This window comes from Pristiophorus japonicus, chromosome 2, assembly GCF_044704955.1.
Source record: "Pristiophorus japonicus isolate sPriJap1 chromosome 2, sPriJap1.hap1, whole genome shotgun sequence".
Classification (NCBI taxonomy): Eukaryota; Metazoa; Chordata; class Chondrichthyes; family Pristiophoridae; genus Pristiophorus; species Pristiophorus japonicus.
In genome coordinates, this window is record NC_091978.1 from 359,381,822 (window position 1) to 359,395,872 (window position 14,051).

The 14,051-nt window shown below is 45.3% G+C and overlaps 1 protein-coding gene across 5 annotated transcripts in view; it reads left to right on the forward strand.

Moving 5' to 3' along the window:
- tbck (TBC1 domain containing kinase) overlaps positions 1 to 14,051 on the forward strand; it is a 223,558-nt gene that overhangs the window by 114,058 nt on the left and 95,449 nt on the right. For all 5 annotated transcript variants that reach the window (XM_070872609.1, XM_070872627.1, XM_070872618.1 and 2 more), the window contains exons 21-22: positions 4,047 to 4,083; positions 5,809 to 5,970. In XM_070872609.1, the coding sequence (XP_070728710.1) occupies positions 4,047 to 4,083; positions 5,809 to 5,970 (199 nt within the window). The remainder of the gene's footprint in view (positions 1 to 4,046; positions 4,084 to 5,808; positions 5,971 to 14,051) is intronic.

Below are 14,051 nucleotides of genomic sequence, written 5' to 3' on the forward strand. Positions count from 1 at the left end.
AAGAAGCATAGGGGATCCTGGATTTTATAGATAGAGGTATAGAGTACAAAAGCAAGAAAATTATGATGAACCTTTATAAAACACTGGTTCGGCCTCAAGTGGAATTTGCCCAATTCTGGGCTTTAGGAAGGATGTGAAGGCCTTAGAGAGGGTGCAGGAAAGATTTACAAGAATGGTTACGAGGATTGACTGGAGAAGCTGGGCTTGTTTTCCTTAGAGCAGAGAAGGTTGAGAAGAGATTTGATCGAGGTGTTCAAAATCATGAGGGGTCTAGACAGAGCAGATAGAGAGAAACTGTTCCCTTGGCGGAAGGGTCGAGAACCAGACGACACAGATTTAAGATGATTAGCAGAAGAACCAAAAGCGACACGAGGAAAAGCTTTTTTACACAGCAAGTGGTTCGGATCTGGAATGCGCTGCCCGAAAGGGTGGTGGAGGCAGATTCAATCATGGCTCTCAAAAGGGAATTGATTAAGTAGCTGAAGGAAAATAAGTTGCGGGGCTACGGGGAAAGGGCGGGGGAATGGGACTGGCTGAAGTGCTCTTGCGGAGAGCCGGCACGGCCTCAAAGGGCCAAATGGCCTCCTTCTGTGATGTAACTTTCTATGGTGCTTCAGAACCAGCAAGCTGCCTTTGGGACCGCCACTGGCACCTGCAACTTGTTGGTAATGTACAAACGAGGCATGCGACCCAATTTCTTGTGGTTCTGCCAACGGCTTCTTGACTCAATGGAACTGAATATCAGGTGCAGCATATAACGGGCCTGTATACTGCCTGTTGTGTGCCAGCACCCGAGACATATTTCTCGGCCTTTGATTCAAAGTGCTTTCTTCTTTCTAGCTTCACTCGTATGGCAGCCAAAGCTCAATCCGTGACTTTGTTGTTTGTTCTTTCTTGCCATTAGCTATTGTGGGATGTTGAGGAATTAGATCTGAATCCAAGCCAATAAATATTTTGTCTTGTGAAGTCAGCTGTAGTCCGTCAAGTTGAAATGATTTGAAACAGGAAGCTAACAGTAATCAAAAGTATTGAATGTTCTAAATGGCTCCAAAGCACAGATAACTCGGCTGTCCTAAAAATGGTATGACGTGACGTGAACTCTTCAGTACTTTTGTGCTTTGAGGTCCTTTAGTTACAAGCATGATCCCGTGCCTTCCTTAAACCTGTAAACCTGTCACTAGTCAAAATGAAATTTCCTTTCGAAACTTGACTTTTTATAATGAGACATTACAATAAAAATATGTGACTTTGTGATTGCAAATGATTGATTTTCCAATTGTCTGTGTGCGCGTGCAACCCCCCCCCCCCTCACCGCACCACACTCTCCCTCAGTGGGTCGACAAAACATCTGGATTCCAGACACTGAACCTAAGTGTAAAAGCTACAGGATAGATATTTTTCTGCAGAATGCTGGGTTGAACCTGTATTGTACTTTGTCTTATTTACTATCTGTGCTGCTCTGCAATCCTGCAAATTCCGCTGTGATAAGTGGCCATTTAATGTAGGCGTTTAAAATAAAATTGGATGTCCACCATTTTTCCATTAAGATTCAGAAGTCAAACTAATTATGTATGTTGCACTCTTGAGATTGTAGAAGTTATACTAAATATAATGAGTAGATTGATACTTAACATTGATGCCATTTATTCAGTGGAACATGACAGATTTTTATTCATTCTCGGGATTTGTCGCCCATCTCGCATTTCCCATAGCAGTTTTATTACAACTGAGAGGCTTGCTAGGCCACTTCAGAATCCTAGTGAAGAGTCAACCATATGGATGTGGGACTGGAGTCACATATAGGTAACTGGGTTATAGCAGACTGGGTAAGGAAGGACGGCATGTTTCCTTCCCTAAAGGACATAGAAACATAGAAAATACGTGCAGGAGTAGGCCATTCGGCCCTTCGAGCCTGCACCACCATTCAATATGATCATGGCTGATCATGCAACTTCAGTACCCCATTCCTGCTTTCTCTCCATACCCCTTGATCCCTTTAGCCGTAAGGGCCACGTCTAACTCCCTTTTGAATATATCTAACGAACTGGCCTCAACAACTTTCTGTGGTGCAGAATTCCACAGGTTCACAATTCTCTGAGTGAAGAAGACATAGTGAACCAGTTGGGTTTTTATGACAATTCAACAGCTTCATGGTTGCTTTTACTGATACCAACGTTTCATTTCCAGATATTTAAAACTGAATTCAAATATTCAGATATCCCATGGTGGGATTTGAACTCGCATTCTCTAGATTATTAGTCTAGTCTTCTGGATTACTAGTCGAGTAACATGGCCACTGCATTACTGTACTTTATGTCACAATTTTACCTTGTTAATATTATATTACTATGGCTACGATTGGTATTTCATACTCTGGGAAATGGAAGAGACAAATCATTATTGTAGATGAGAAATATCCAACTACCATTGCACATTTACCACAGGACCGAGATGAGGAGAAACTTCTTCACTCAGAGTTGTGAACCTGTGGAATTCTCTACCACAGAAAGTTGTTGAGGCCAGTTCGTTAGATATATTCAAAAGGGAGTTAGATGTGGCCCTTACGGCTAAAGAGATCAAGGGGTATGGAGAGAAAGCAGGAATGAGGTACTGAAGTTGCATGATCAGCCATGATCATATTGAATGGTGGTGCAGGCTCGAAGAGCCGAATGGCCTACTCTTGCACCTATTTTCTATGTTTCTATATTGATATTAGCAAGTTTCTAAGCCAGATTTATTTGGCTTTGAAAACGGAAAGGAATTACTTTCACATGAGTGTCACTTGGTAAGTGATATTATTTAAAATGGACACAAAACCTTGAATGGGGAGAATTTCACTTCTGTGAAAGACCCCAAAGCTTACTGGTGCTGGCGGTACTTGTGAGTTGTGCAACTTTCACACAATGCATAAATGAACAGCAGTTCCCCATCGTAGCTGTACTCATGAGGATATGGCAAAAGGAGCCCAAGCACACTCACCCAGGAGCACAGAAGAGAGAAGAAATCAGAGAGAGTCAGTCCTGGGCTGCTCTCGCAGACCTTGAATGGCTAGCTGTGGATCGAATTTGGCACATGCCCGGGATCAAGTCCCAAACCTCAGTTGTTATGTGGAGGAAAAAAGGAATTGCTTGCTTCAATGTTATCGAGTCACAAAAACACCTCAAAGAATTCAACACAACAATTTACTTTTCTAGTACTGTGGACTTTTATGTAGGCAGATGTGGCCGCCATTCTGTGCCAGGAAACACGCACATATGACAATGAGGTGAATGACGTCCATACCAAGGGATTCATAATTAGCCTCTTGCAGCAACTCAGGAAATAATTTGCGGTAGATTTGCGGGAAATTCTGTGTTTACTTCATATTGCACAATGTTCGGATCATTCCTGCTGATGATAGAACTGAGACCAGGTAGTATGTGGGGCCCAGCAGCTTAAATCGGAAGTCTTAGCGGATAACCTAGAAAGAAAGAAGAAAGATTTTGCATTTATATAATGCCTTTCACATCTTCAACAGGCCCCAAAGCACTTCACAGACAATGAATTATGTCGAAGTATAGGCAAACGCAGCAACCAACTTGTGTACAACAAGAATCCACAAACAACCAGTTGACATCTGCTTGGTGGTATTGGTTGAGAGAGGAATGTTGGCCAGGACCCCAGGAGAAATCCCAACTCCTCTTTCAATAGTGCCATGGGATCTTTACATCCACCTGAACAGGTAGGCAGGGTCTTGGTCTAACATCTCATCTAAAGGATGGCACCTCCAATGCAGCATTTCCTCAGTTTTGCACTGAAGCGACAGCCTAGATTATATGCTCGATTAAGGCTTGAACCCACGACCTTCTAACTCCAATGTGAGAGTGCTACCAGTGAGCCAAGCTGCTACGTTGTAGGACCCGAAACTACTATGAAAATGGACTACTTTCAAATTGCCATTCACCAGTATTTGCAGACAAGCTCTCAACCTCAGTTAATTCATTAATCAGCCTGTGGAGCAGACAATGTGACCTTGTCTAATAGTGCTTTGTTTTTGTATTTTCCAGCTTTATGCCATTCCATGGTTTCTCACAATGTTTACACGTGAGTAGCACTAATATTTATTTGACAAACTTCAGGAAAAAAATCCAAATGTTAAGTCAACATTAATGTATAAAAAGAATACCAATGCAGAAATCTCAGCTCGTCTCGAGCATGTTGCTTCTTCTTTGGCGGTTCCACACCAAAAAGAGATGAGTTCACAGGACATTCCAGGTCCCGAACTACATGTTGAAGGGTGGGAGATGCCTGTGCGTGGATTTTTTTAACGTGTGGTGGCCGTTGCACACCAGCCACCACTCGGGCTTGACAGAGCTAGGTCTTGGTCCAGTGGCGAGGATTAACCAAGACGACTGGCGACCAGCTCTGCTGCACAAACCTATTGCGAACATATATCGCAGCATGGACTGGCCCGTGTTGCCCCTGGGCCCTCGCCTCTTCTGTGCCCCGATTACGTCGCTCTACAATCTCTAGCCGCTCCTTCGCCCGACCTCGCAGCTCCTCTGCTGCTTGCCGCCTCTCCTGCTGTACCTGCCCAAGTACCATGAGCAAGCACCCTCATTAACAAAACCAGGCTACGATTTGCATCTTTAAGTAATTTGAGTTAAAAGGAATGAAGGTCACAACATGAACTGTTGATCTCAACGTTCAATTAATTTGTATGAAAGGATTGTTTAAGAGTATTTTAATAGACTAATGTGTTCTGCACACGAATCACTGAAAGTTAACATGCAAGCAATTAAGAAAGCAAATATTATGTTGGCATTTATTACAAGAAAATTTGAGTATAAGAGTGAAGTCATCTTCCTGCAATTATATAGGGCCCTGATGAGACTGCACCTGGAGTATTATGTACAGTTTTGGTCTCCTTATCTGGAGGGAGTGCAACAAAAGTTCACCAGACTGATTCCTGGGATGAGAGATTGAGTAGACTAAGCCTATATTCTCTCGAGTTTAGAAGAATGAGAGGTGATCTCATTGAAACATACAATATTCTTACAGGGTAGATGCAGGGAGGCTAGAACCAGGGGTTACAGTCTCAGAATAAGGCATCAGCCATTTAGCACTGAGATGAGGAGAAATGCAGAGGGTGGTGAATTCTCTACCCCAGTGGGCGGTGGAGGCTCAGTCTTTGAGTATGTTCAAGACAGAGATCGATAGATTTTTGGATATCATGGGAATCAAGGGATATGGGGACTGTGCAGGAAAGTGGAGTTGAGGTAGAAGATCAGCCATGGTCTTATTGAATGGCAGAGCAAGCTCGAGGGGCCGAATGGCCTACTCGTGCTCCTAATTCTTATGTTCTTATTGACGAGAAATGGTGCTGATTTTCCATTACTCTCTCACACTTGCACTGATGCTGTTTCTGTTGTGATGGGATTGGTTTGATGTTGCTGCCCGAATCAGCGGGTTGTAGTGAATCAATGAAAGGATGAGATTTTAATTAGAAATTTACAGCAGGATGCCAAAGTGCAAGACAACAGCCAATTATCAAATCTGCCTATCTCCCAGATAAAAAATACTCCAAAACAAGCATTAGATGTAAAGCCCAGCCAACAAAAAAAAGTTTAAAAATAAAAATAATTTCAAACAGATAAAATGTTGGTGGTGATATTGTACAGTTACCAATTTGTCGTTACCAGGATAAACCTTTTAAAGACAGCTTTTATAAATGAGAACCTCAGTTGATCCTGTTTCGTCACGAAATGTTTGTGCGCCTGAGTTAACTGTCATTGCTGAAGCTGGCCTTCTTTGTGACCCTTTTTACAGATGTATTTCCTTTGCACAAGATCTTTCACCTATGGGACACGTTACTGCTGGGCAACTCTTCATTCCCGTTCTGTATTGGGGTGGCCATCCTGCAACAGTTGCGAGACAGACTACTGGCCAACGGGTTCAATGAATGCATTCTGCTGTTTTCAGACTTACCAGGTAAGGACCCTCCAGTGAATGGGCCCTTGGAGATTTGGCACAGCTTTTCTGTGTACAGTAACCCATGATAGAATACCGGACGAGACGCACAAGTGCACTGTCAAAAACTTGGTTACACTGGGTTTCATCAAGTTTTAATGTGGCACCAGTGGCTTCAATTTTGTTGATTTACAATGTCTGGGCATCCTGATGACTGACTGCAGTTGAATCTGGATAGATGCATTTTCACGACTCTGAATTCAATAGGGTGTTTAGTGTTGGATGCAATTTTTTATTCTACTGTGTACTGCCAAGTTTGGTCCGTGGTAGAATTTCTTTCTCCGAATAGAGTGCTCATGCTAGGGAGAAACATTCGCCCATTCCAATCTAGATATCTTTATCAGTTGTGTGTAAATAATGTGGCTCTGTAAGCATTAGTTCTGTGCTGCCAGCTATTTTGCAATCTATTTTCGGGGATGGAAAATAGGATTGCTATGATTTGGGTCCTCTCCCAACCCGTGAGGTTTGCACAGGCAAACTCGCACTTCCTCTGAACCTAAACAAACAATTTGAAGCACACACTGACTGGAAGTAGTGTGCCTCAGGGGCGACAATATACCTTTGCACCACCGGGCGACACACTGGAAGTTGTTTGAGATACCCGCCGTACACTTCGATAGGCAGAATAGCACCAATCAGACCATACCGTTCAGTCGAAAGCTGGAAATCAAATTCATTACAAGAATAAAAAGAAAAATAAGCCAAGCAGTGCACAGCGATACTTAAATTATACATTTTGCAAATTGTTTTCAAAACCAAAATCTTCAAATCATTTTTAGAATTCTTGTATTTTGAATGTTATTTTAATGTAGAGACAGCTTCAGAATCCGGAGTTTCTCCCCATCATAATGACGTGGATATACAGCTGAAACAAGAGACCTGAAGAAATTGTCAGCAACAATAACTTGTATTTATATAGTAGTAAGACGTTCTACGGCACTTCACAGAAGTGTTATCAAACATAATTTGGCACTGAACCACAAAAGTTTGGTCAAAGAGGTAGGTTTTAAGAAATGTCTTAAAGGAGGAGAGAGAGGTAGCGAGGTAGTGAAGTTTATGGAGGGAATTCCAGCGCTTAGGGCTAGGGCCGAAGGCACGGCCGCCAATGGTGGAGTGCTGCGCAGGAGGCCAGAAGTGGAGGAACGCAAAGATCGTGCAGGGTTAGAGGATGTTACAGAAATGGGGAGGAATGAGACGATGGAGGGATTTGAAAACAAGGATGAGAACTTTTAAATCGAGGCGTTGCTGAACGGGGAGCTAATATAGCTAAATGAGCAAAAGGGTGATGGGTGAACGGGACTTGGTGCAAGTTAGGACACTGGCAACAGGGTTTTGGATGAGCTCAAATTTGTGGTGGATGCAAGATTGGAGGCCAGCCAGGAGAGCATTGCAACAGCCTGCGGAATATATTCGCTCATTAGGTCCCCGGATAGAGAACCGTCAATCAAACTAGATCAAAGACACGATGGTGGGAGATGCTCATATTTCCTGTTAATGAACGTTGGTACTCAGTGTGCATCTGGCCTCATTTTGCAAAATTTGCATGGTTCAGCCATTACAACAAGCAATGTTTCACACCCAGGAGAGGATTTCTGCTGCAGTTAACTTGTTATGAATTAAGTACTTTGTGTATTTGGCTCTGCCTTTCCGTCACAAAGGCAATCGGGCCCTTTTACAGAAGCACAGCCAACAAAACCTAATTTTAAATTGCAATGCTTTGCCAAATTGAAGACTCATGTATGGAGAGAGAACACAGAAATATTTTAGGATGAAGCCTTTCCATCTGCCACAAGGATGTATAGCAGAAGGCATCAGATAAATAAACCATTATCCTCAGTTATCTGGTATATTAGTATTTAAAAAGGAAACCGTTCAGGAACAGAGTCCGTTACTTAGGAATCGTGCCGGAGGACTGGAAGGTTGACTGTGTAACCCTCTGTCCTAGAAGGGAGAAAAGGATGATTCCGATGACTGTAGATCAATAAGAACATAATTAATAGGAGCAGGAGTAGGCCATAAGGCCCCTCGAGCCTGCTCCGCCATTTAATACGATCATGGATTCAGGTCCACTTCCTTGCCCGCTCCCCATAACTCCTTATCTATTTTAAGAAACTATCTATTTCTGTCTTAAATTTATTCAATGTCCCAGCTTCCACAGCTCTCTGAGGCAGCGAATTCCACAGATTTACAATCCTCTGAGAGAAGAAATTTCTCCTTGTCTCAGTTTTAAATGGGTGGCCCCTTATTCGAAGATTATGCCTGCTAGTTCTAGTCTCCCCGACCAGTGGAAACATCTTCTCAGCATCCACCTTGTCAAGCTCCCTCATAATCTTATACGTTTCGATAAGGTCACCTCGCATTCTCCTGAATTCCAATGAGTAGAGGCCCAACCTACTCAACACGATGGGCCGGAATGGCCTCCTTCTGCGCTGTAAATTTCTATTGTTAAGTCCTGACTCTAATGTACTGACTTACACGAGACACATGCTGAAGTCACAGTCACTCAGGACCTGCACCTTTAATTTCAGCTCTCCAGTGCTGCACTTGCCTGAGACCTCCCTTTATATACCTCAGTGGGACAGGTATGGAGTGTCTCCTGCAAGTGCACCCCTGGTGGTAAGGTATGCTTATTGTTACAGGTCATATCCAGTTACAGTCATGTATAGCATGGTAAGATACAGTAATGTGAGATACGTGACATCACCCTCCCCCAAGGTCTTATTGACTTTATAGATTCAGTCTCTCAGGTGGCCTGTGCTCTTGCGTAGAGCGTCTTAGTTGTGGTTCAGTTGTTTGCCTTGGTGCCTGTTTTTCGTTCGGTGTGATTGCTGTTATCTCGCCTGGGCTGTCTGTTGAGACTGCCCTTTCCTCAGGTTGTTCCACCTGTCTGTCCACCAGGTGTGGTATGAGTTCCACATTGTAGTCTGCCTCTGGTTCTTCAGTGTTATCAGTGAATCTACTTTTTACTTGGTCTACATGCCTCCGGCAGGTTTGGCCATTGTCCATTTGTACAACCAGTAGCCTGTTTCCCTCTTTGTCTGTTACTGTCACTGCAAGCCATTTGGGCACCCGGCCATAGTTTAGCACAAACACTTTGTCGCCTATCTCATTCCACCACCCCCTCGAATTTCGGTCATGGTACTCAGTTAGCTTTTGACGCTTAGCCTCAACAGCCTGGTCTTTAAGGTTCGTTTCATCAATAGTTGCGCGGGAGAACCCCAGTCAACGAATGCGGACGAAATCTGTATGCCAGCATCAGTCGCGACAGGCGGCTCTGCAGCATGGGACCTTGGATTCTGAGCATGCCTTGTTCAATGATCTGCACTGCTCGCTCCGTCTGGCCATTGGAGGCCGGCTTGAAAGGTGCCGTCTTAACGTGATTTATACCATGGTCAACTATAAAATCGTGAAATTCTGTGCTGGTGAAGTATGGACCATTATCACTGACCAATATGTCAGGAATGCCGTGCGTTGCAAACATGGTTCTAAGGCTCTCCACAGTGGTGGAGGTGGTGATTGAGTTTTAAATGGTGCACTCGATCCATTTTGAAAATGCATCAACAACTACGAGGAACATTTTGTCCATGAATGGGCCCGCATAGTCTACATGCACCCGTGACCACGGTTTGGTGGGCCAGGGCTAAGGGCTTAGGGGGGCCTCCCTGGGGGCATTACTGAGTTGGGCACAAATGGTGCACCGACGGACGCAGAGCTCCAAGTCCGCGTCAATGCCAGGCCACCAGACATGAGATCTGGCTATGGCCTTCATAAGGATGATCCCCGGGTGCTCGCGATGGAGCTCCCGGACAAACGCCTCCCTGCCTTATAAGGGCATAACCACTCGGCTGCCCCACATCAGGCAGTCTGCCTGTAGTGAGAGTTCATGCATGCGCCAGCCTCTGCCCAGTCACCGGTTAAAACGCATCTTTTAACTAGAGATAATGTGGGGTCGCTGGTCGTCCAGGCTCTGATTTGTCGAGCCGTCATGGGCGAACCTGTGGATTCAAAGGCATTGATTGCCATGACCATCTCTCAGTCCTGTTCGTCAGACTCTTCTGTGGTCGCCAGGGGTAGCCTGCTAAATGCATCGGCACAGTTGTCTGTGCCTTATCGTGTAATCGTAAGCCGCCAGCATGAGTGCCCACCGCTGAATGCACGCCGAGGCGTTGGCGTTGATTGCCTTGCACTCGGATAGTAGGGACGTGAGGGGTTTGTGGTCAGTTTCTAACGCAAAATTGGCCCCGAAAAGGTATTGGTGCATCTTTTTGACACCGTACACGCACGCGAGCGCCTCCTTCTCAACCATACCGTACCTGCGCTCCGCCCGCGAAAGTGACCTGGAGGCATAAGCAACGAGCTGCAATTTACCCGCATCATTGACGTGCTGTAAAACGCACCCGACCCCGTTCGCTGACGCATCACACGTAAGGACTAACTTTTTACCTGGGTCAAAAAAGGCTAAAACACTGTTGGAACACAGAAGGTTGCGTGCCTTATTGAAGGCGCGTTCTTGGGCGTCCCCCCAAAACCAATCGCACCCCTTTCTGAGTAGCACGTGGAGAGGCTCCAGCAGCGTGCTCAAGTTCTGCATAAAGTTCCCAAAGTAATTGAGTAGCCCGAGAAAGGCGCGCAGTTCTGAGACATTCCGGGGCCTGGGTGCCAGACGAATCGCTTCGGTTTTGGATTCGGTTGGGCAGATTAAATCAGCGGTAATCCTTCTGCCCAAAAATTCAATTTCAGGCGCGAGAAACAGACACTTGGATTTCTTAACTCTTAGGCCTACCCGATCCAATTGACTTAGTACTTCCTCAAGATTGCGGAGATGAGAGTCGGTGTCCCTGCCCGTGATGAGTATGTCATCTTGAAACACAACCATCCCCGGGATGGACTTGAGCAGACTTTACATATTGCGCTGGAATATAGCAGCTGCCGACCTGATGCCGAATGGGCATTGATTGTACACAAAAAGGCCTCGATGTGTGTTGATGGTGGTGAGTAGCTTAGACTCTTCGGTCAGTTCTTGCGTCATATACGCAGATGTGAGGTCAAGTTTCGCTAAAAGTTTTCCTCCAGCCAGCGTGGCAAATAGGTCCTCCGCTCTGGGCAGCGGTTATTGGTCCTGTAGGGAGACTCTGTTTATGGTAGACTTGTAATCCCCACAGATTCACACGGATCCATCAGGCTTCATGACGGGGACGATGGGGCTTGCCCAGTCGCTGAATTCCACGGGAGAAATTATGCCTTCCCGCAGAAGCCGGTCCAGTTCGTTTTCAATCTTTTCCCTCATCACATAAGGCACAGCTCTAGCCTTGTGATGGACCAGTCTGGCATTCTGTGTGATATAGATTCTAACTTTAGCCCTTTTGAAGGTGCCCACACCTGGCTGAAAGAGATGTTCAAAACAGCTTAGAACTGTTGAGCAGGAGGTCCGTTCCTCTGACGACATGGCGTGAACATCATCCCATTTCCAATTAAGTTCTGCTAGCCAGCTTCTCCCCAACAGGGCTGGGAGATCCCCAGGGACAATCCACAGGGAAAGTCGGTGCACCATCCCTTTGTGTGTGACTGAGAGCATGGCGCTGCCAAGGACTGGGACAATTTCTTTAGTATAGGTCTGTAGTTTGGTGTCGATCCTTGTGAGTTTTGGTCTGTTGCTTTTGTGCCGCCACAGCTGTTCAAATTGTTGAACGCTCATGAGAGATTGACTCGCTCCCGTGTCCAGTTCCATGTTGACGGGTATCCCGTTGAGTAGAACCCTCATCATAATTGGAGGCGTCTTGGTGTAAGAACAGTGGACATTGATCATGTTAACCCGTTGTACCTCGGCGCCCCGTGCACTGTTCCAACCGTCTTCTGGTCCGCTTTCCAACCCTTCCGATTCGTATACCAGCCGAGCTGCTGTTTTTCTGCACATGCGAGCCAGATGCCCTGTGTAGTTGCAATTTCTGCAAACGGCATGCTGAAATCGACACACCCTAGTTGAGTGCCTTCCCCCACACCTCCAACACAGACCGTTTCCATTGTTTCCGAAGGATGAGCTGCGTCTGGCTGATCTCCCTTGAGCTTCTCTCAATCTGTTGTTGATTGCTCACATTGTGGGTTGATGAGGTGTGATCGGCCGTTCATGTGGCCCTTGATTTTGATGGCTTCTGGCGCCACTGTCCGCTGTTGAAGGCCTGCTCTCCTGCCTTTGTCTGTGTGTGGGGGTAGCGGTTTGTTTCACAATGTGAACCCCTTGTTCCGATGTCTCGTTGGTTGTCGTACCCGAAGTATAGATCAGCCTTGTTTCTTCTTCGCCTGCCAAGAATGTCTGTGCGACCAGTGCTGCTGCCTCGAGAGTCAAGTTCTTAGTCTCCATTAGCTTTCGGAATATGCCTGCGTGGCCTATTCCTTCAATAAAAAAGTCTCTTAGTCCTTCTCTCCTTAGTTCATCGGGGAACTCACATGAACTAGCCAGCCTCCGAAGTTCCGCCACGAAGTCGGGTATGCTTTGGAACCACACAGCGTCTGTAGTTGTAGAACCTGTGTCTAACCATGTGTAGGCTGCTCGCTGGCTTCAGGTGGTCTCTCACCAGTGTGCTCAACTCCTCAAACGACTTGCTTTCTGGTTTCTCTGGTGCCAGCATTAAAGCGTATGTTTTCGAGCCACAGCTGGTCAAGAGATGGGCTCTTCTCCTGTCTGCCTTATCGTCGCCCAGCCAGTCTTTGGTCACAAAGCTTTGCTGGAGCCTTTCTATAAAGTCATCCCAATTGTCTCCAGCGTTGTATTTCTCATCTGAGCTGTTGGTGGTCTTTCTGTGGATTCTGTGATCCCGTAACTCGTCGCCACTGTTAAGTCCTGACTCTAATGTATCGACTTACACGAGACACGTGCTGAAATCAAGGTCACTCAGGACCTGCACCTTTAATTCCAGCTCTCCAGTGCTGCACTTGCCTGAGACCTCCCTTTATATACCTCAGTGGGACGGGTATGGAGTGTCTCCTGCAAGTGCACCCCTGGTCGGTAAGGTATGCTTATTGTTACAGGTCATATCCAGTTACAGTCATGTATAGCATGGTAAGATACAGTTATATACAGTAATGTGAGATACATGACATCTATGTTTCTAACCTTTCCTCATAAGTGGAGAACCTTGCAGCCATAATACAGGAAAAAATAAATACTCGCTGAGAAGAACAGTCTGGATTTGTAGAAGTCTGGAAAATTTAATAGGTTTCTTTGAGACAATAGCAGAGCGAGTTGATAAAGGAAAAACACTGGATGTTGTGTATGTAGATTTTCAAAAGGCATTTGATGAGGTGCCCCATCAGAGGCTTGTTGATGAAATTATAGCTCATAGTATTAAAGCAATATGGATAGAAAATTGGTAAAGGACAGACGATAAAACATAGGGGATGTTTCCCCACGTGAGGGAATCTAGAACTAGGGGGCATAGTTTCAGAATAAGGGGGCACCCATTTAAGACGGAGATGAGGAGGAATTTCTTCTCTGAAGGTCGTGAATCTTTGGAATTCTCGACCCCAGAGAGTTGTGGATGCTGAGTCATTGAATATATTCAAGGCGGAGATAAACAGATTTTTGAACTACAGGGGAGTCGAGGGTTGTGGGGAACAGGCAGGAAAGTGGAGTTGAGACCAAGATCAGATCAGCCATGATCTTATGGAATGGCGGAGCAGGCTCAAGGGGCAGAATACCTACTCCTGTTCCTATTTTTATGTTCTTATAGTGGACTGGTCAGTAGATATTTCTTAGACTTGGAACAATCCAGTCCTTTCAGTAACTGTTCCCAGGAAGAGGGAACTACAAATGTTTCTAATATGGAGTTACTTTAAATGATGATGTGTGGCTGACAAGCATACAGGAAAAAAACAGCTGGTCCATCAAGCTTGTCCCATTTTTTAAAAAGCTATTAAAATGCTGCTTACAAAATACATTTACGAAATGGTGAACTTTGTGTGCCCGACTCCATACAAGAACCATGTTCTGCACAGTTAAAATGCTCAGAATGCGTGGCTGCAAATTCTCCATCTGCATTCAGTCA